The 23,199-nt window shown below is 36.5% G+C and overlaps 1 protein-coding gene across 4 annotated transcripts in view; it reads right to left on the bottom strand.

Moving 5' to 3' along the window:
* The window catches only part of LOC143392517 (transducin-like enhancer protein 4), a 134,988-nt gene that overhangs the window by 92,314 nt on the left and 19,475 nt on the right, over positions 1-23,199 (bottom strand). For 3 of the 4 annotated variants that reach the window (XM_076846076.2, XM_076846077.2, XM_076846078.2), the window contains exon 5: positions 12,053-12,115. In XM_076846076.2, the coding sequence (XP_076702191.1) occupies positions 12,053-12,115 (63 nt within the window). Of the gene's footprint in view, positions 1-7,816; positions 7,896-12,052; positions 12,116-23,199 lie in introns of all 4 variants that reach the window. The other variant, XM_076846079.2, reaches the window with a different exon arrangement.

Here is a 23,199-nt window from a genome sequence, read left to right as displayed (position 1 = left end):
ACATTTTCTGAGAAAACCAGAAACTCTCACCAATGAGATCTGCTTGAAAGTTAAAATGACAATGAGAGTCATGATTCAACTCCTCTTTGATGGCAATAGCCATAGACTAAAATAAGGTATTTGTACTTTACCTGTAGTTCAGAATCCTACTTCCCTATTTCTACTCACAATTAGTGAATCATTCACTATTTAAGGACTCTTTGAACTGAAGCTACCTAAGGCAAACAAGCCTCCCGCCCCACCTCCATGTGCCCTGCAAGGGCCAGAAACACCCTGACATTACTCACTCCACCACACAGCAAACATATTACACCACAGACTAAAGAAGCACCCACGAGGTAGGTGTGAAAATCAAACCTCAGGAAGAAGGTAAAAAGATCATAAAAGAGAAAAATGAACACTTGAGAAAGAAGCCTGAAGTATTCCCAAAAAGCTGACCCAGCAAGCATTTTTTTTTCCATTCTCAGATTTCAATAGTTAAGTTCTCTGACTCAGAAAATACATCAAGTGTTTCACATCTTCTTAGAACCCTGATGGCTTTCCCATTATGTCTATCATCTTTTCTGCTTTTCTTCCCCTTCCCCATCTGTCCTCTCTTTCTACTTCACCCTCATCACATTTCCTGTCCCACTTCCTGCTTATCCCCCCTGCCAACACACCACAAGTGATGACAGCCACTTTGGTCCCAGCCAATCTGCAGAAGGTAATAATCCTATTGCCTTTCTTACTGCTCAAGCTGCTCACTCAGATATAAGTGACAACATCCCACTAGCACTACCAAATAAAATGTCACCAAGGACATAATAATAAGCAGGGGTAAGAGGTGGTAGGGGTGGGAGGACTGACCAGGATTTGAAGGAAATGAAAAATATCGAATTTTTGTATTCTTTAATATATTGTGATTTATGATTTTTTAAATCCTAAAACAAAGAAAATAGATTGTGGTGACAGCTGTATAACTTCATAAACTTACTGAAAAATTATTGAACTGTACAAAAGATTAGTGAATTTTATGGCATGTAAATATACCTTAATAAAACTGATTTTTAAAAAAATACTGTAATGTAAAGAATATAAGCATGGCTGGAAGGGGGGAAAACAGCCAGTTAAATAAACTGTATTCTGAATCACTTTCCTGTTTACTTCCTCATCATAAAATTACTTTTAGCATTCATTCAAGTATTTTTTTTTTCTACAAGAGACTAAAACAATGTAAGTCCATGATGATTGCATCAAAATCTACCTAATGAGGAATGGAACTCGCATGTATAAAGTAGATGTTTGATGTATGTTCTCAGAAGAGAGTACAATGATAATACCTGCCATGTCAATACTTTAGTGCTTAACAAAAGATGTGATACTGTAATATTACAGTATTAAAATAGCAATAAAAAACTCTATTACAATAGAGAATCAAAAAGAGAAAAAAGAAAAATCTCCCCCCCATTAAAAAAGTTTTAATTAAGGAAGAAATAGTAAAGGCACAGATATAAAATGAACTAGGATTCTTATAGCTAACATTAGTTAACATCTCTGTCATGTGGGGATGTAAAAGCAAAACAGACCAGTCCTGGTTCTCACTGAACTCAGACATAGGACACATCTTATAATAGTAACATAACACATAAAATACTAGCAAAGGTTTTAAGAGAGAATGGCAAGCCTACTTCTTGAGGAAAAAGTCTTTTTTTTTTTAAATTCATTCATTCAAATATTTATTAAGTACCTAACACTAACATGCACCACACTGTGGTAGACACTGAGGTTACAATATCAAACTAGATAAAATCTTGATGATCTCAGTTTAAAGTTTATCATGAAAAACAGTCAATAGATTAATAATACTAAAAAAAAAAAAGTCTCTAGTAAATTCCATAAGAAAATTATAGGATGCTGTACAATCATTTATCAAGGAAACATCAATCTAATCTTGGGGATTAAGGAAGATTCTCCTAAGGAAGTTGACTTGACAACAGAGACTGAGGGATTTGCAGTTCTGTGTATGAAGAAACAGGAAGAAAGAATTCAGAAGGAAGAAAAAGACTGGGTAAAGTTCCTGAAACAGAAGGAAGCTTGTGTCTTTCACCCAAAAGAATGAGTATCTGCATGGTGGAAGGAGAACAGGTAGGGGGACAGAGCGGAGGGACAGGCAGGTTAGAATTTTGTAGAGCCTTCTTATGTAGACACACATGCAAAAAGAACAACAAGGGCAAAGCTTGAGGACATGCACACAGAGCGGCGTACTCTGCAGAACCACAGATTAGTGGGAAATGGCTAAGGTGAGAAGAATTACAACATAAGGCCAAACAGTAAAGGGCTTTGCATAATATGAAAAGAAGTTAGACTTCATCTTGGTAGGAATGAGATATTATAAAAAAAAATTTAAGCAGTAGACTGCTATCAGTTCTGCAGTTAATAAGATGGATCTTGGATTAGTAAAGAAGCTGAGTGGCAGAGTTAAACCAGATGGGAGAACAGTTAGAACTAATGCAATATTCTAGAGTGAAAGACACTTGGGTCTGAAATTGGACTGAATACCCTCCCAGCTAATAGAAACCATTAACCACATATACATAAAAAGCTACTCATTTATAGAAACTCAGAACTGCAAAGGACTTTAGAGATCATGAGACCCAGAGGCCAGTAATACCCCAGGCATTGTTAACAACCAAGTACAAACAAAAGACTGTCTATTTTCAAATGCACACAAACTTCTAAATGCTATCTGGGTGAGGGAATTGGGATGGTTGAATTCCAGTACCAACCGCAGGTTAAAGGCCACTAATATACAGTGGGTGAATGTCCTCTGTCACACTCTACCCAGCTGTCAGTCAGTCTCTGCCTGAACACCTCCCGTAGAAAAGAACTCACTATATCTTAAGGTCAAGTTTTTTTCTATTTTGAGTTAATGAGATCTAATACTGAGTAGAAATCTACCTCCCCATAACTTATTACCACGGAATCATGGAGGAGAATTTAGAGGAAAAAAAAAAAAAAAACAGATTCAGTGGGAACAAGTATACTTGGAGTATCTGAAAATGGCATAAGGCATGTTTTTTTGGTTTCCTTTCTTTCAGATTAAACATCCTCAGGTCACTCAACCATTTCCCTGTGCAAATGGCTCTGAAGTCATTCTTTTAGCTACCCTCCCGGTGATATTTGATATGACTATAACACAATACACCAAGTAGTGCTGAGCAGATCAAATCCAAATGAAGTCAGATTAAAATTCTACTATGCTTTTTTCTGCAACTATATTGAAGGTTTTTGGGGGGCACAAATCAGCTTTACAGTTAACCCAAACTCAAACACCAAAGTCTGCCTGTCCTAGACAGTGGTCAAAGAAATGTTAGTATCACAAAAATTAGATTAAAAAACAAAACAACAACACCACCAATCAACCCAGAGGTTTAACTGGGCAAACTTTTAGTCAACTGTATGACTTCTCAGATCTACAAAGCTCTGAGAGGATGAATGTGTATGTATGCAGGGTTCCCTAAACAATTTTGAATGTGGAACATGGGATTAGATATGCTGCCAGAGTCTTCTCCCAATTGACCATTTGGACTTGCCTTCTGATTTTCACAGGGGGACAGAGTATTCTTCAATGCCATGTCCAATCAGCTCTACAAGTTCAGTGTTGTCCAAAATAACTTCCTGCACTTGGAAATGTTTTTTATTTGTGCTAATAATATGGCAGCCACTAGCTACACTGAGTACTTGTAATGTGGCTAGTATAACTGAGAAAATGAATGTTTTGTTTTATTAAACTTTAAATTTAATTTAAATCCACATAACCACTACTATACTGGACAATGGGGCTCCTACTTAAAGTACTTTAAAGTTCAGTTTCAGCAGTAATAATAATCCAATCACTATCTAACTAAAAGTCAAAGAAATAGGTTGGTTTCTTAAACACATGTTAATTTCTCGACACATGTGCAGATAAAAGTTGTCACTACTGCTTCTGGACAGAGACCTACATTTAAAACCTGTAGGAAAATAAGTTCTACCTCCTAGAATCATCTTTCACTTCCTGAGGTCCAAAAACCCGTAATGCCAACACAGCAGTCCCACCCAAATGCTCTATTACTATTCAATTGCAGGATCTGGTAAAGTAAGCCAATTAGTCAACCATGAAACATGGGACAGAATTACATCCTCTGATGGTGGATTCAGTAGTATGAGGGAAAAACTATTTTAAATGAAAGGTTACCCCTGTCCACACCTATGTGAAAATTAGAAATCTGGACCAAATCCTCTAAGGCCCCCAATCCATCTGTATTGTTCAACATGACATTCTTTTGATATACAGGGCTGTCATAACACATTATGCCAAGACCAACAAAATGGCCCACACTGGGAAGAGACACACTCTATGCAGGCTGCTGGCACTTAATGAACACTCTTTGAAGATGGTCTTAGGGGTTTCACTACATGCTTATCAGCTCACCTACATCAAACTATGTTATCACAAATCATTGATTCTTTTCAAAGTTAACAAGCAGTAAAAGGAGTTAACTTGGTACCATTATGAGGTGATAGCACTGCCACCAGTGCATGTAACCACTGTATTTTGTTCATTTCCTCCCTAGGCACAATGTGAAAGTGACTGATGACATTTTTTAACTTCCATTTCACAATTATTCTATATATGCAAAACATGGCTCAGAGAAACTCAATACCATATTAACCCAGTTGCCCAAATAGCATTTTAGATATACCTGTATCTCATAAGAGGCAGCAGAGGAGTTTGTTTCCCACACTTTATAAGGACCAAATTTATGGCATGTTCAAAACAGAAATTTATGTATCATTTGGTATGACAATTTTAATTTTAATCTACTATAATTGTGATTCAAATAAGTGCATATTATCACTATTTGGTCATCATGTATTATTTTCTACAATTAAATGCTATAATAGAGTGCCCAAAACAATAGAATTGGGGGGGGGGGCATACACACTATTTGGTACTACTTACTAGAGAAGCTAATGGCACTAAAAACAAATCCTAAGTTAAAATTACTGTTGCACAAGAAAACATCCAAGTTGGAATGTTACCTTTCCCCTACATAAATATTAGAATTAAAATAGGCTGAAATTTTTCTCTTAATTTCCCTTTATATTCTAAAAATTATAATAATCAGAGAACTCTTGTTAAATGTTTAAACAGAATAATTTTAATCCTGTATTTCATTTGTTAAACCAAGTATCTAATAATAAATGCATGGAAAAACTATCTCTGCTCTCTTATAATCTCAGTTCCCAAATCCACTCTCACAGTCAGTGTGAGGACTAGCCTACAGGGCTCCTCCACCAGCCCTAAACAATTCTACTTCTGTTTGTTTTTGTTTTTTAATATTTTTAAAAGCATTTTTTAATTGTAGATGGGCACATCTTTATTTATTTTTATGTGGTGCTGAGGATTGAACCCAGTGCCTCACATGTGAGAGGCAAGTGCCCTACTGCTGAGCTACAGCCCCAGCCCTCTACTTCTGTTTCAAGTAACTCAAAGAACAACAACAACAACAAAAACCAGCTATGGAATTAAAGGAGTAAGGAAGGGGGCAGATGTCCACCCTCCCTACTGCTGAATGACTACACACAAGTTGATGGCAAGGTTAAAAATGAAGGCCATTTCTTAAGAGTAACAAGGACCAACGGATTTAAGAAACAGAAATTAAGAAATCACTGGAGCCAGGCTTGGTAGTGCAGGCCTGTAATTCTGGCGACTTGGGAGGCTAAGGCAGGAGGATCACAAGTTCAAGGCCAGTCTCATCAACAATAAGCCCTAAGCAAATTAGTGATAACCTGCCTCAATATAAAAAATTAAAAAGGGCTGGAGGTGTAGCTCAGTGGTATTGTACCCCTGGATTCAATCCCCAGAACAACAACAACAAAAGATAAGCCACTGGAGGTAAGAAACCGTTTTCTATTTTTTTATTTTCTCCAGCAAAAATAGATGTATGTCAGGTTACTTCAAGCTGTAGCATCAAAATGGTCTATGGCCCAAGCCATTAAAGTGGATAAACTTTACTCTGCAAAACAATAAACCTGACATAATTCTTGTAAGACATCATAAAATCCACAAAGTCAAGAATGACAATGATTTCTTGGGAAAGGCAATGGTCAAAAATCTGAATCCATTGTCTGTAGTTCAAGGACAATGTATATTTACAAAGAAATACATGTGAGGGCTGGGGTTGTGGCTCAGTGGCAAAGCACTTGCTTAGCATGTACGAGGGGCTGGGTTTGATCCTCAGCACCACATAAAAACATAAATACATAAAATAAAGGTATTGTGTCCAACTACAACTAAAATACACACACACACACACACACACACACACACACACACACACGTGAGGAAAGAAAGATCTCACATGAGGAGAGATTTCCTTAGCAATTTCTCTATCAACTAGCAATTTACTTCTAGCAAATCTACTACAATATAGCTGGCCATGTGTGATCTACTATAATCTACTCTTCAACTGAGAAATATCTTTCAAGAATTTTAGTACATTCTTCTTCTCCTTTTTCCTAATGGGCACAAACATGAACAGTTATATAGGCTCTGTGGGTTGTTAAGACAGCCCATAACTATTCATGTGGTTTCCTTTCTATCCTCTGTAAATATATGAATGATAAATAATATCTGATGGATGATTCTTCTCCAAGAACGGAGAGTGTTCTATAAAAGACTCAAGTATGGAAGAGTCTTCTATAAAAAGAATTATGCATTATTTTACATCTTATGAGTTGTGCTAAAAAGTTAGTGTTTATCATGTAACACACCATTAACAATAACAATCACCATTACTTTCATTTTGTGCATACCACTATGTGTAGAAGTTTTTTAGTTGCCCCCTAAGACCCTTTTTCTTAAGTTTTATGTAGATGTATCAGTTACTCAGTTAAGACTAAATTTCCAAGTGTCCTTGCAGCTGGTTGTAGATAGATAACCAGGTATTGAACATTGCCAGGGATCAAGAAATGAGAGGATCTTTCACATCATGCCCTTAAAAGGAATATGCCCTTTTCTCCTTTCTTCTTCCTGTTGGCTGGGGCAGGACATGTGATGTTAGGGACAATGAACATCAATACAAAACTTGAGTTAACAACATCCTAGAATTGCCAAATGAGCCATAGGTGCTTCTAGGCCAACTGTTGAGAAAGAAAAACAAGTTTTTATCTCGATTAACTACTATTCCTTTGATCTCTGTCAAAGCAGCCAAATATCCAGCCAGGTCCTTCATGTTATCACTAAACCTCATATAACAACCTTATTATGTGGCATCCCTATACAAGGATGAGGAAACTGTGGCCCAGAAAAACTAGGTATTCTGATCAACGTCACAAAGGAAGCAGGTGGCCCAGCCAGGATTTGCTCCTGAGTTTCCCTAACTTCAGGTTCTTATCACACTGTTTCTCACATAATATAGCTCTTCCAATGAATTCTATAACTTTTTAATCAGGGCCACAAGTTTCTGAAAAACACAACTGTGTCTTGAGGAAAAGACTTTCAACTATATGGAACACACATACCCTGTCTGTCTCAACAATGAACCTTATAAAGAAAAAGGAGTATCCAAAAAAAACAACTGTCCCCTAAAACAGAACTGCAACTAATGTGACCAATATTTAACTTAAATTAATGTTAGTACAAACACTGACTTACCAAAAAAAAAAAAAAAAAAAATTCCCTTCTTTCTTCAAGTTGGATCTGTAATGAAGCTAAATGCCTACTGCTGGAGCTGCAAGACCTAGCAAACTTCCCAGGAAGACCAATAGCCACCTCATTCTGGAAGATTACCTTGAGCTTCTCAGTTTTTACTAAGTTCTTCCTCTCCAATGTCTTAGGACCAAAATAACTTGGAATAGAATCCATTTCCCTGAAAGTACAATAGGAAAGGAGGGCAGAAAAGAGGGTATTTACTATGCCAGGTACTTAACATTAAAACTATAATATACATTATAAAGATGGGGTTTATTCTTATTCCATTGAAATATTAAGGCTTAAAGAGATAAAACTTCCTAACACAAAGCCAGTAAAAGGCACAACTGATCCAATTTCAAATCAGTTGAAATGCTGTCCCTACTACTGCCATGGTGTGTGGTGCCATCGTGATGCAGAGTTTTCAATCCATATTAGAATCATCTTAAAGGTATGTTCCTTGAATGGGGTGGGGGTGGCCAAGACAATATTTACTGGCATTCTCAAATTTTGCTGAGGACCCAAAAGGACTAAGGGTCTACAAGCTATATCTTGAAATCACTAATGAAACTACACTGAGATTTTCAGCTTGTTCAGATCCTAGGGTCACTTTTACTTTTTCCCTCTAAAAGAAGAATATTAGGGCTGGGGTTGTGGCTCAGAGCACTTGCCTAGCATGTGTGAGGCACCAGGTTCAATTCTCAGCACCACATATAAACAAACAAACTAAAGGTCCACTGACAACTTAAAAAAAAAAAAAAAAAGTTAAAAAAAAAGGATATTAAAAAGGAAGATAACCAATTCATATTCTTCCAAAATGGGGAGGGAGGGCTGGTTCCAGGTACTCCCAAAAGGAACTGAGAGCTCTGTCTTCACTGCCACAGCCAGTACTGCTGTGGCAGTGAAAACTTGCTGTGGTAGTGAAGACTTGCTGTGGCAAGTGGTGCTTTCTATGTGCTAAACTGCTCAGGTATAATCCTAAGTAATCCTCACAGTCACTGAATGCATTTCATGATATTATTAATGTCATCCTATAGATGAGGAAACCGAGACTTAGGCAAAAGGTCACACAGCTTAGCTTAGTTAAAAGAGTAAGCCATCCAATTTATAATAAAGAGACCAGAACTTGACCCTGACCTGACTGACATCATCCCCACATTTCTTGTTTATGGAAATGCCAACTTGATTATTTATAGTTCTCCTGCTAATGAGACCCAACTTAAGAGAAAAGCTTCCCATACTTACTACCTTGACAGGTGCCTTTTTAAGAAAAAAAATTGACAACAGAAGAATATATCTTACCCATTCCTAACAGCCAAAAGTAAGTGGAGAAAAGAACAGCTTAAGACAGATGAAGTAAGGTTTCTCTAAATTCTGATATTAGAAATCCTGTGAAATTTTAAGTGATGGATCTTCACTTTTAATGACAAGAGTTAGTAATATCTTTTGTCTAATGCCTAGAACTAGGACTTTGAAAGTAGTTATATGTAAGATGCAACAGTACAACATTAAAATATATATATTGGCTATAATTTTTTAACATTATAGTGAAATTTAATAGAAAAATTTTTCTGTGACTTTTATATGTAGACACCTTGGTCAACTACTTTTGAGCTACAATTACACATCTGAAGAAAAAAGTCTTAAAAAACTAAGTTTATTTAACAGTAGTCATTTCATACGCTACACACACACATGCACACAAATTTAAATAATATGGTAAACCACAAACAAACAATACTGAGCAGGTACATTAATCAGCATTTGGGGGCTTAATTAAAAACAGATTTCACCTAGATGTAAATTTACCTCTTGTTCCTGTCAAACTCCCAAAAGCCTGACTTTTAGGAGCTCAAAATCCCACTTACCACTGTCCTATAGCTTATGCACTAGTCTTCAGGGAATGTTTTTCTATTTTCTAAATAGATCATTTAATTTTTAAATAAAAACATTTTAAAATAAATTCTAATGCCACAGCTGCTGTTTTGGCAGTGAAACTGTCACACAGAGAGCCGGTGTTAAAAGATCAGATTAAGAGCCTTCAGTCCTGGCACTGAGTGACGCCTGCAGCCATGCAAGAGTGATTTTCCATGCCTCTGAAAAGACAGGAAATAGAATTCATCTTCCTCTAATAACCTGCCTCCCCCACTCCCTCCAGATTACAGTCCATCTGGCCTCAGGGAAGAATTGAGGAGTCTAATGCTCACAGAATGCCCTGAAAATGAAACAAGGTGGGCAATGTTCAGACACAAAACATCAGAGAGGACCAGATTTGACAGGAGCAAAAACATTTGTAGCCCACATATTTAAAAATATACATACATCTAAGGAACTAAAAAAAGAGCAAATTAAATACAAAGAAAAAAGAAGAAAAGTTATGCACAGAATGAAGATTTAGGAAATCCTAACATAGGACATTACATATGAATTAAAGATTTCAACCAAGAAATGTCAAAGCATTGGGGAAATAAATAAATGGTCAGAATATGACACCTACTCTCCTAGTCTGAAGAACAAAAGAGTTACCAGTATTTCCCTACATTTTCCTGTACAGGTACAACCTTCCTTAACCAATTAATTCCAGTCCAGTCTTGCTCAGCACCACTACCATTACACATTCCATTCCTACTGGGCTTGCTCACACAAACCATATAACTCATGTGGGAAAAAAACTTACTAGCAAATCAGCTCCACCAACACCCCCAAGACCTCCTTCCATTTCTGAACATAATCCACATATCCTGCAGAAATGTCATGGAAACCAAAGCTGTTTCAATAATTATACATAGGGGTCTGTACCTGCAGAGGCCTAGTCTAATACCACCCTGGGGATAATTCTAACTTTTTCCTGCTACCTTGGGGTATGAAATCCCATCCTGGTTACAGTTCTCTGGATCACACATGCTTCCTACTTCTATCTTCATAAAGTTGAGCTGCTTAAAGAAATGCATACTACTATGAATCAAGTAAACGGTAGTTGGCTTTCCTAAAGAAATCCAAAATATGCTCCTTAACAACTCTTAATAACTTGCCATCTAATCCAAACACAAGAAAACCGTAAGTAAAAATAGGTAAATTGGAATATGACTGGTGATAGTTTTGTGGTCACAGCAACAATAGAGCCTTTGCTTTTTGTGATCCAGAAGATTCTGGAGGTTAGGTAAGGCTGTAAATATGTGTGCCCTTTCCCAATATATGCTCACTTAAGGATACTCATGGTTTTGATGTCCAACCCAGTTCAGACCAAAAAAGAAGTCACAAATAGCAATCCATATATCCACAACACACATGCATGCTCAAATAATGTTAATGCTAACATCAGCACATGGCCACTAGTAGGCAGGTGGATGAACAGCTCTTCTAAAAAGCAATGACACAACAGGCTGACACAACTGAAAAAGTGGAGGCAATGTGCTCAATACCTTCTGAGCCCCAAAAACAAAGCATGCAGAGTACTCTGTTAGTAGTTCTTCCTCCTTATAGCTCATCTTACCCAAGGAAAGGAAGGTTAAGTTATCCAGAAGCAAAAATCATCTCTTTCCAATACTCTCACCTAAACTTTATAACTACCAAAAGCAAGCAAGCAAAGACAGAAAGAGAAGGTAGAGGATATGTCACAAGGAAGGGATCAAGCTCTAGAAATGCACCTCCTCATTCCAACGTATGTGCATCTGTCAATAATGTGCACTTCCCCTAATGGTGAGGAGCAAGGCAAAACTAGTGAGCCACATGCCAGGTCTTGACAATGTGTGAAGGCCCCTGTAAACAAAACCTAATTTTGATGAAAGTGGCACTCAGAGAAACTAGTCCACTGAGTCCATCTTGAATATCTTTTCCCAGATACACAGATAATATAAAGACTTAGGTAAGAATAAGTAACTTTTTAAAAACAGCTAGCCAAAAGTTACATTCATTTGTTTACTATGTGAAGCCTTTCCGTTTGATATGTCTTGTAAAGACTCTTAATGGCTAGTGACAAGGAAGGTAGAACAAGCTCTTGTCTTCCTGGCAATTTTTCGATCTTTCCTATTAGATGCCATTATGATAAACAAGCATAATTTTGAGAAACACTACATCATATAATGACAGCAAAATATTTTAACAATTGAATTTTACTTAGCACATTAGAAAATATCACATTATATAAACACATTTAAATTACACTCCACTGAATTTTAATAAGGTATAGAAGTTGGAACGAGAACACTGTATCTTAGAAATGTGAAATACAAATATTAAGAGACTGGCAAGGCCAGAGTCAGTTCCACAATGTCTTCTTTAAAGAATCACTAAAATGCCAACTTCTAGTCCAGTGCCTAAAATCAACTACCTTACCTCTTGGGACAGAAAAGGAATGACTTGTGCACAGATAGCATTCAGCCTCTTGACAATCTCTGCCTGCAAAATAAAAAATAAAAATAAAATTTTAAAAAGAGGATAGCAATAAAGAGAACAGTCAGCTGATTACCAATTCTTGAAATATTAACAGGATGATATTAAAACACACTTTATATTCTGGCTTGAGTATTTATTTCCTAAGAGGAAAACTATGTTGTCAGCAAGCCCATTAAAAGGAGGCAGTGATAACAGTGCCACATAAATAGCACAATTTATTAACCAGCATGTACCTTAAAAGTTAACCTTCAAAGACCAAGGCAATATAAAAAGAAGTTTATTTTCATTAGTAGAAATCAGTTTTCAAAAGCTTCATCATGATCCTTGCCTATTCTCATGTTTCTCATAAAACTAAGACTTTAAGCTTTTACATGATAAACATCTTTCCTACAACCCAACACTTCCCATTACTAACTCACTGGATTGCTACATTTGTTGCCTTTACTTTTAAACAGGAGCACTGGGATTTTATACCTAAACTTCCAACCTCCTCAAAGAGGAGTACCCAAGCAACCAAGTAAGTTGATTAATTCAGATTCTTAGTTATAAATTATTGAGGAATGAGATGCTTTCAACCATAGTAAAAATTTCCAAATGTGTCCCATCAGGGTATTCAGTGGGTAGAGGTTTGGAAACATGCTAACATCTTACTATACTTGGCAGAAAGTAATCAGAGTCTATCTAGGGAATAATCTTGGGAACCTTATCTTCTTACTGTCCATCTGCAAAAGTCCCAAGATTGTCAGAAATCAGAATTTATTCTATAACACTTTTAGTAAATACAGAAACCTCATACCAACATGATGTGACAAGAAGCTTAAGAAGCAGAAAAATACTACCACTACATGTTTTTTATAAAAAGCTACTCAAATCTAAGCAATGTTCATCTTAATTTGTACTTTTGGATGATATGTTGTTTAATTTAGAAAATAGTTTTTTTAGACATACATACAAAATAGCTTATATTTTAATGATGGGGTACAGAATACGAGAGGAAGAAGCGTTGAAAGCCAAAAACCTTAACCAATTAATATTCCTGAGACATTCTTAAAATAGGTTCCATCTAGGGTCAGTTCCTCATTTTATAACAGGGCAAAAATGCTCTTTTTCCTGCTAAGTCATTACCAGAATGACAGTGACACTCTACTTGTGCAATCTAGGCTTCCTTCTTTCATCAGCAACCCTTTTGACTTTGCAGCTATGCAATCTTTTTAAATGCCAACACCTTAAAAACTTTGCCAGCCAACAGAAAACACAAATTCACCATGAAGTTTCAAAGCAAGCTTTCCACTTTGGCCTGCATTCCTAAAAGAATGGACAAAAACCCAACTCCAATAAGCAGCAGTGAATAAGGACCCAACTGTGCTGACCCGATTTAATTTACTGCACTAGCCCCATGGAACACTTAGCCATCCTTTAAGAATGCTTAAACCACCATGAAAAGATGCAATGGGAATCACCAAACCACTCTCCACCTGGACAAAAATACCACAGTGGATATGGGGTGAAATTCCAGGGTGAGTTAAAAAAATAGAGTGGCAGTCAGAAGGCTGAACGCAATACATCTCAAAGGCATTTGGCTGTTAAGCTTTTTGTAGGGAAAGGTGGAGGGGGAGAGAATAAAAGATAATGAGACACTTTGGGGCAGACCAAACTGATGATTCTAATGCTTAGAACCATCTGCCAAGCATATTTTTCTCATTATGTTGTTTACATAAATAAAATAGTCCCTTGCTAGGAGGGTTGAAAAATGTGTGGGCCCACAAGAAAACTGAGTTCTTTAGTTTGCCTACATAACCTAGACAATAAAATCTACTCAAGAAACTTACTAATTTGGCAAAATAAAGACCAAAAAGGTATTTGGTTCCTTAAGTTTGGATCTAGGCTATTTTAAGTCTGACCAACTATTTAAAGAAAAATTCTACATTTTCTTAAAAACAAGTATAAAAAAGAGAAAAACCTAAATCATATATGTTAACATATATACAAAACAAAAAAAAAAAAAAAAAGAAGGAACTTTTCCTTTAAAGGTCTTCTTGTATTTAAAAGACTTTCTTAATTTATTTAAGTTGTCATGCCAATGGATTTTCATAGGCAGGCTAATTGGCAGTGGGGGGTGGGGTGAGATGTGTGTGTGATTTCATAAAATTAAGCAGGTCATTCCTCACTTTGAAAGCTAAAGTTGCCTCGGAAACACTGCTGCTTGTATGGTCATCTAATTTTGCCTCTTTTGTCCCACAGGACCCAGCTTTAGGGAGGCATCATTTATTTACAAGCCTTTCCACTGGGCTTCAGCGATCAGCCAATAATACTGTGGACACACACTTCTAATGGCCTGTGTTTTGAAACTGAGTCTAATCTAATGGCATGGGGCCCAAACTCCTTTTCCAGCACAGCCATTAAAGGATGTAGGTTATTGCTGTTGTCACCATTGATATTTGTCATTGTAATGTAATTAGGGCCCTAAAATGATGCATTACAGCCCTTGGCACAGCTTCTATTAAAATCTTTTCTTCTGCTCACTGAACTGCGACCTGCTTTCTGATGAATAACAGACAGACAGCTTTAGGGTAAGGAGCAGATTCATCAAAGAAGTATTTTTCAGCTTTGGGGAATGAGAAGTTAAAAAAAAAAAAAAAAAAAGGCAACCAAGGAGGAAAAGCACTAGGGGAGGAAAAGCCACAACACATATTTGAATTTCATCTGACCACTTGAAATTCTGATTGCATCTGATGAATCTTGCTTAGACAATATATTCCCAGCCTTCGAATCACATGGTTAATCAGGGCTCTAATCTGCTATCCATCAGCCTATGCCACCTCTGTAGCTTCCAATCAAATTTATAGGTAATGTGGGTCATGCATCCCTGAGCAAGTATATTCAGACAGCCCATTTACACAGGAAGAGATTCTGACATAACTGCTGTTAGGGTTACTTGATGTTATAATGGTATTCAATGCTTTATGGACACTACCAAACTATTGCCTTTAGATTCATAGTAGTCCAAAATAGCATTAATGGCCTCAATGAAAGGATAATTGTTTATGTTCAAGTATAAACAAAAAACTCATTTTGGCAGTCACACTTTGTCAAATATATTCCCGATTTTTGACAATGCTATTATGTCCTCCCCTATCTATAGATATATGTAAAAGAAAAAAAAGTGATACGTTTTCTATCCTCAACTCACCACCATTCTATCTTCTCTTTCTACTTATCTACCTTTACATCATATTCCAATAAAAAGAATATAAAAAAATGACCATCCCTGTTTAAAAACAAACAAAAAACTCAGTTTGGACAAAATATCTTAGGAAAAGGTAACAACAACAACAAAAAGCATTCTATGAAAATCCTTTGACCATTCACTAAACACCTGGCACATGAATGCCAACAGGCTAACTCAAAAGTGAAGACAGACAGTGGAACAGTAGCATGACCAGTGAGTAATGAACTGAGAAAACACCATGAAGAATATTTCATTCCTCTTTATTCATACTCCAGTACTTAAGAATTATTGGAAAATTTATGAACTACCTTACATCATTAAAAAAGTAATCTCATGCACCAAAAAGAATGCTGCTCAACAGATTAAAAAGTAAAAAGTGTAAGGCACACAATATCACATATATATTTCCCTTATAAATTACACTAGTTATTTAAGACAAAAAAAAACTAGTCAAGATTATACCTGAATTCAATTAGAATTCCTCACATGGACCTGATATAATAAAAATCTAATTTTTATTTCGATTATTTATGCCTATATATTCTTTCTAAAAGACAAAAAAACCTATTCAAATAACATAATAAACTTAAAATAAAGTATGATACAATTTTAGCAATCAAAGAAACATATCCAAAAATTATGGTGATGCACACTTATACTCCAGTGACTTAGGAGGTTGAGTCTGGACAATAGCAAGTTCAATGTCAACCTTGGGAATTTAAGGTGACCCTGTCCAAAAATAAAATTTAAAAGAGCTAGGAATGTATCTCAGTGATAAAGCACCTCCGAGTTCAATCCCCAAAAATTGAACAAAAAAACACCAAATATCTGTTTAAAAAATGTTTCATGAAGTTTTTAGACTCTTGTTGAAACAGGAACAACATTTCTAAATATGTACTGTTGAAATAAATCAATAATAAAGCATTATTGGGAAACCATTTCAGCAGTCAGCTTAAAAAAAAGAGCAAATACAATTTAAGGAAAACACTTTTGACAAATAACATTCTACCATTAATTTATATTCTATAGTAGGTTTCTTTGCCAAAAAATTTTTAAAAGATTAATCTTTTTATTAAATGTTTATCAAAAATATACACTCACCCATTATATATAATCACTTAAAAAATAAAAAATTCCTACTCTCCGTGCCTGAAATCCTTTTTAGAATAAGCACAAATAAATTTTGTAACCTTCTCCCATACTTCACCACTGAAGAACTCTCTAACATTTTTAAAATTTATTTCACCAGAAAAATAAATTATCTTGATTTATTCCAATCTTTCTGAAGAACCTATGCATCTTTGAAAACTAATCTTGCCTAACCCTAGATTATTAATCAGAGTACTAATAAATTCATTCTTTCCTAAAAGTCCAGACTAGAAATAAGGGAAAATATTCAAGTAGTAATATTACTCTAAACTGATGCTATAGTTTGGATAAGTGTTCCCCAAAGGCCCATGTGTTAAAGGCTTGGTCTGGTTACCAACCTGTGGAGCTATCCAGAAGTAGTAAAATCTTTAAGAGGCGGGGCCTACAGGACAGAAGTTAGGTCACTGGAGACATACCCTAGAAGGAGATAAGGGGATATTGGGACCCTGAACTTTCCCTTTTTTTTTTTTTTTTTTTTTTTTAACTTCCTAGAATCCATAAGTAAGCAGTTTTATTCCACCATGTGATTCCCACCATGATATATTACCTTGAATAGGCTCAAAACCCACAGAGCTAATCCTGTACTAAAACCTCCAACACTCTGAGCCAAAAACCAACCTTTCCTCTTTGAAGTTAATTATCTCAGGTGTTTTGTTATGGCAACACCAAGCTAACACAACTAAAAACTCAATATTTACCTTGCCATCAAACTTAAACTTTATAAAACAAATTTTATACTGAAAGACCTAAGCAATCTCATTCTACTTGGGACCTCATTTTGCTCTGAAACTTAACCTCTGACCTACTACAGTCCTAAAGTCAGGAAAATACCACAGAAAAGCTCTGTGGAAACAGTTCTAGGAAAAGCCACAGATGGTGATCACCTAAGATAGGCCAAGATATCGAAATATCTGAAATTCCAGATGGCCCCCACCTAGGTGTGGTGACCAATATCTAAACTAGAAGCCCTGCAGTTTGGCACGTACCCCCTTGGGACATCCTCACGATTTAAACCAATCAATTTTAAGTGCGTCAACCCCTTGAACTAACCAATAATTCTTTCCAGATTCTTTCCCACCACTTGATATGCTAATCATGTTTTAGAGTTGTTATTTGATTTTCCCATGGTGGTGGTGGTGTGATGATTTGCTAAGAGATGCTATGATGTATGTGGGGGTCCCTGCCTTCTCCAAAGGATGTATAAAACTACTGCAAATTCTGGGCTCGGGGGCCTCTCAGCGTCACCTGTTGCTGTGTGTGCGCGGAGGACCAAGCTAGCTCGCAATAAACACCTCTTTTGCTGCTTACATCGGATCTTGGTCTCTGGTGGTCTTTTGGGGGTCCCAAATTCGAGCATAACAATACATTTAAAAAAAATCAGTCTAGGCTGAGAGATTTAGACCAACAGTACTGTCAGCATTACTAACAAATTGGTAAACCAAATGTCCTAAATTTTACTTTAGAGTTCAAGTGCTTATTTTTATGTAATATTTTTAAGATTGCATAATAAAATGAAGTAATATCATATAAGCAACATTTTAACAACAGGACATCTATCAGTTTCCTAAAAGACTGGTTAAATCTACTGACCATGCTCAAGTCCCTCATATGAAATGGTACAGTACTGTACAGAACCTTTACACATCCTCCCAAATACTTCAACTGACCTCTAGATTACTTATAACTAATACAAAGTACATGTGATATATGTATATTATATTCTTTAAGAAATAATGACAAGAAAAGAATCTGTATATGTTCAGTACTAACATGATATTTTTCCATATATTTACAATCCGTGGTTAAATCCACAGATGTAAAAACCATGGATACATAGAGGGACAACTGTACTTCAAGCTGCCTTTAAATTATGCAAGCAATTTATTTTTTGTATTTTTAACAAGTTCTCATTAAGAATACCTACATATCCATGAAAGCAACAAGACATATTTTATCTCCATGTACCTCAAAAACACATGTACCTCAAAAAAAAAAGCCCAAATCATAAGTGTATTATCACCTTTTTGTCCACTCAGCAAATATTTATTAGGTGCTTACTGATTATTTGGACTCTTAATTGCTAAATGAAGACAAAGGAGTGAAGTGCAGAAGACAAGTAAATCCCTACTGTGTGGAATTCACTCACATCATAAGGACAGGGAGACACAGAAGCAAGTACACAAACACATGAAGAGGAATGTCAGAAGTGCTACAAATAAGATAAAAGAGAACTTTGGGGCAAGGGGCCAGTCTGGTTTGAATGACATGATCAGTCAAGGATAAATAAAGTGACTTAAAACTTGATATGTGGCTGAAAACATAATCTCCCAGAGCATGTTCTATATTACATTTTGCAGATATTAGTAACAAGTATTATATACATAAAGAACTCTCTGATTGGATGGCCTTACTTTGCCTCTGCAAGTTAAACAGCTTTGTTTCCTTTTGGACATCTCAAAGGCTTTCATTTGATAGTGTTAGTTCTACATCTTTGGAGAAAAGCACATCAAAAGCAATACTACTCAAATTTCCCCGACTATGGAACCCTTTCTCCTAGAAGCTCTCAGAGGAAATAATATTCTGTAGGAAACAGGGCTGGTCAGTGGTTTCTTGCCCTGGCTTTACATCACCATTACCAGCAGACCTTTCACAAACAGATGCTAGACCTCACCCCACACCCATTAACTCACAATCTCCAGGGTGGGACCCAGGCTTCAGTATTTCATTTTAAAGATCCCTAGGTGATTCTAATGTGCAGGCAGGATTAAAAGCCATTAAGATAGAGCAAAGGGTGTACACAACAAAAAACAGTGGAAAATAAGGGCAGGAAAAGATCCACTGGGTCAGACTATGAATGGTCTTGAATGCCACACTAAAGAGCTTGTTCTTTACTTGGAAGGCAGCAAGGATCTATCCAGGACAATTACTAGGAAAACTATGCTAACACTAAATGGCGAAAGATACTTCAGTGCACTCTGTCCTCTACCCTCTTCTTGCCACTAATTATGTTTAAATGGCTGTGAAAGAAGAGATTTTTATCCACAAAACATACCACAGGAGGAAAGACAAGAGAATGAAAGTTAACTTCAAATAGGAGCAAAATGAATTCCCAAAGCACTCCAGTTTTAGGAAATTCAACAAAGTATTTTCAGGTACTGGCTGCTACTCTTCTAAGCTAGAAACTATGGTAGAAAGAGTAACGAATGCAGAATGGATCTGAAAACTTGAGGTATGTATTTTATTTTTTTGGTAGCAGGAACTGAATCCAGGGTTGCTTAATCTCTGACCAAATCCTCAGCTCTTTTTTACATTTTATTTTGAAACAGAGTCCTTAGGGCTTTGTATGTCCTTAGGGCCTTGCTGAAATTGGTTTCAAAGTTGCAATCCTGTCTCAGCCTATGGAGTCACTAGGTTTACAGTCATGCGCCACCACACCTGGCCACTTGAGGTGCTTATAATCCAAAACAGGAAAAGACCAAATACACCCAATAACATATGTCATGTATAAGCGGGACACAGAGAAGTCCTAGAAGGGGAGAAATCCCTTTTGGTTTTGGTGAAAGTACTTTGGAAATCATATTAATTACCCAATTTTCAATAACTGTGTACTACTCTCTCCCTGGTAATGTGTCCTAGTCTGAAAGCGAATAGGGGATAGAATTTATAAAGATGATGAAGAAATATATAAAATAGACAGTATTTTAAATTATTAACACAGGACTATTTTCCTGAATAAATGAGGGTGAAAGGATTCTGAGAGACAAAAAAGAGAGTAGGGAAAAGAAAGACCATTTCAAAAAGAGCCTGCTGTACCATAAATTCAGAGAAGAGAAAGAATGAAAGGGGAAAGAGGCAGTGGCAGCGATAGCACAAGATGATGCTCAAGAAGTAACTCCAGAAGAGCCTAGTAGATCAGGCTTATGTCCAGCTGGATTAGACCAGTTAGGAGATTGCTATATTACTCACAGTGAGAGTCATTTTAAATATGGTGATGAAGAGTTGGATTATGATCATGATATCTACCCTAAAATTCATGGAGAGCTTGCAATGTGCCAGATACTTCACTTAATGCTCAAAGCAATTTTAAAAGGATTACTCTTGTCCCCATTTTATAGATAAGGCCTACAAAGAGTAAAGTGTTATGAAGTCACCATGATGACATAGATAGCTAAAGAGAAGTAAACATGTGTAGGAATAACAGGGAACAAATTCCAGAAGACCTTATGATTGGCTGGGTATAGCTAATGAAGGAGACATGAGGGCAATAATCACTTGCCTCCCCCTGCATGTTTCCCAACTTGAAAAACTGGATGGATAGAGCTAGCATTTCCTCAGATAGGATCTCTGGACCTCAAGCAAGCTTGCAGGGGAGGATGTCAGTTTTAGAACCGGTTGAATTTAAGTACCTATGAGAATAGTCTCGGAGAGGTCTGGGTTATTTGAGAGAGAGAGAGAAAGAGAGAGAGAGAGAGAGATTGAGATTAACCTACTTAACAGAATAGATGAGACCACCTAAACAAAAGGGTAAAATGGATATAAAGGGTAGAGCCATTCTGGGAATACTGGCAGGATTTTCAGGTACGAAGAAAAGCTCCTAAAAATGACCCTATAGGAAGAGAGAGAGAGAGAAGGGGGCAAAGGCTGTAGACAAGAGACAGATATGGGGACACACAGACTCTAACATAAGGACAAGCATGGTGACCATAGTCACAGCAAAGGAGATACTCTGCACAGGAAGGACCAGCAACATGTGGTGGCTTCACTAGATTTGTATAACTGAAGAGTAAGAAATTCATGATTCCAGAATGTGAAGCCTAGTTATATGACCCACCATGCATTAAAACACTAAGTCATAGGCATATGGGCAAGGTTTGTTGTAGGAACAGTTTTGGAAAAGCATGGGAAGAATTCAGACTCAAGTGACCAACATTCTAAAAAACACATCTATTATGAATGATCCAACTATAGAATCCCAAATCCCAGAGTGACTGGCTAATTTCTAATCTAGTTGAGTATAGACCTTAAACAACCTCTCCCCAAAATGATTCCAAACTCCATTTCTACAACCATGAAAAAAATGGAAATAGCCACAGTTCAAGTTTTCAGAAATATTTATGAGGAAAGACATATGAATAAAATCCCTTAAGGTAAGTAAGTAGTTCTGTTTTAAGACAGAACAGAGATTAGATACTGCTACAAATTGAGTGACTGTATTGTTAGGTATCGATTCAAGCTTAGGGCTTTTTTTAATCTTTCAATTAAGAAAGCATCCCTCACTAATTTATACAACAGAAGGGCTGCAGGGTCCAAGAGGTAGCTGGAGACAGATCCAAGGAGCAAAAGGATACTAGACTCAATGGTACAGTAACAGAGGACAGTGCCTCTTCATTGACTGGAAGGAGTGAGGTCATAGGCTAACCCCAGAAATTTGCTATTTCTCCACTTTCTTGCACTGTGACCCAGAAAAGACATTCTTGGTATTTATGTTTTGCTACTGGCAAAGATCTCTCTTCCTCTTTTCTTGGTATACAGATACTTACTCTGTATACAATAAAATTTATATATAGGAGTAAAGAGTAAAGAATATCAGCAGGCTGGGGGAAGGAGGTAATTCAGGCTTAATTTTTAAGCTTCTCTGATAATACATATATTATGGTCCTGAAATTAAAGACTACAGAATAAAAGTTCCATGAGACTTACTGAAATATATTCTTCCCATTCAGCAGATGGTGAAAAAAAAAAAGAAAAAGAAAAAGAAGAAAGACAAAAATTTTCTGAGAATTTAGAATTGCTTTAAGAAGAACATAAATGGATTTTACATTAACCAAAGTACCAAGCGCAGTGCTTCTTTCAGCTTCCAACCTGTGAATCCCTGTCAACTGCCTTAAGTACGCTGCAATATGCCATATCACTTTGCTTTTTAAATTATTATTTTTGAGGTTACACTGCATGTTATGAACTTTAGTCAATTCCTAATTTGTAAGTAATCCTAATAAGCTTTTTGATTGATTACAAATTTTAAAACAGTGATACAGAAAGTTGCCATGCCCCAAACTGTTACCAAACAGCAAGAAGAAAATGGGCTTCTGCCAGGACATAAATCAACAACTGCTAGGTTTGGCTAGGTAGGTTTCCTAAATTTTGTTTTGTAAAGGACACTGTCCATGAAGGATGTAATGTATTCATTTATATTATACTACAAGCTCCTATCTCATCGCCATTTATAAGCAATAGTTCACAGAGATGCACCAGTCCACCAACTACATTCTGAGTATACTACAACTCCAATGCAGCACTCCTAAATCTCGAATCTATGATTTCTTACTACCTTAGACTCTAGATGATAGAGTCTAGTTTCCCTCCAGGAAACAAAATTCTCCAACACAACCCTATGAAAAGGGCATTCCTTCGTCTCCTCCCTGGCTAATTTAGAAAAGTTAAATAATCAGTTATAAAACTATCAAGTGGGTGAATGAAAGCCTGGAAATTAATTCTTCAGATAATCCCATTTCAGTTTCCCACTAGGTCAGCACCATCTGCTAGTCTGAAGGGCTGTGCTATAGCAAACAAAAAATAAAGGACCACAAACTATAAATATTTCCTTATTTCTAAAAACCAGAAAATGACAGGGTTAAGAGAATGATATGGTAAATGTTACAATTAAAGACATTAGTCTGAGCTTCTTTCACAACATAATATACTTCTAAAG

This window comes from Callospermophilus lateralis, chromosome 2 (genome assembly GCF_048772815.1).
Source record: "Callospermophilus lateralis isolate mCalLat2 chromosome 2, mCalLat2.hap1, whole genome shotgun sequence".
NCBI lineage: Eukaryota > Metazoa > Chordata > Mammalia > Rodentia > Sciuridae > Callospermophilus > Callospermophilus lateralis.
The sequence above is the reverse complement of the archived record's forward strand: the minus strand, read 5'-3'. Positions and strand labels throughout refer to the sequence as shown.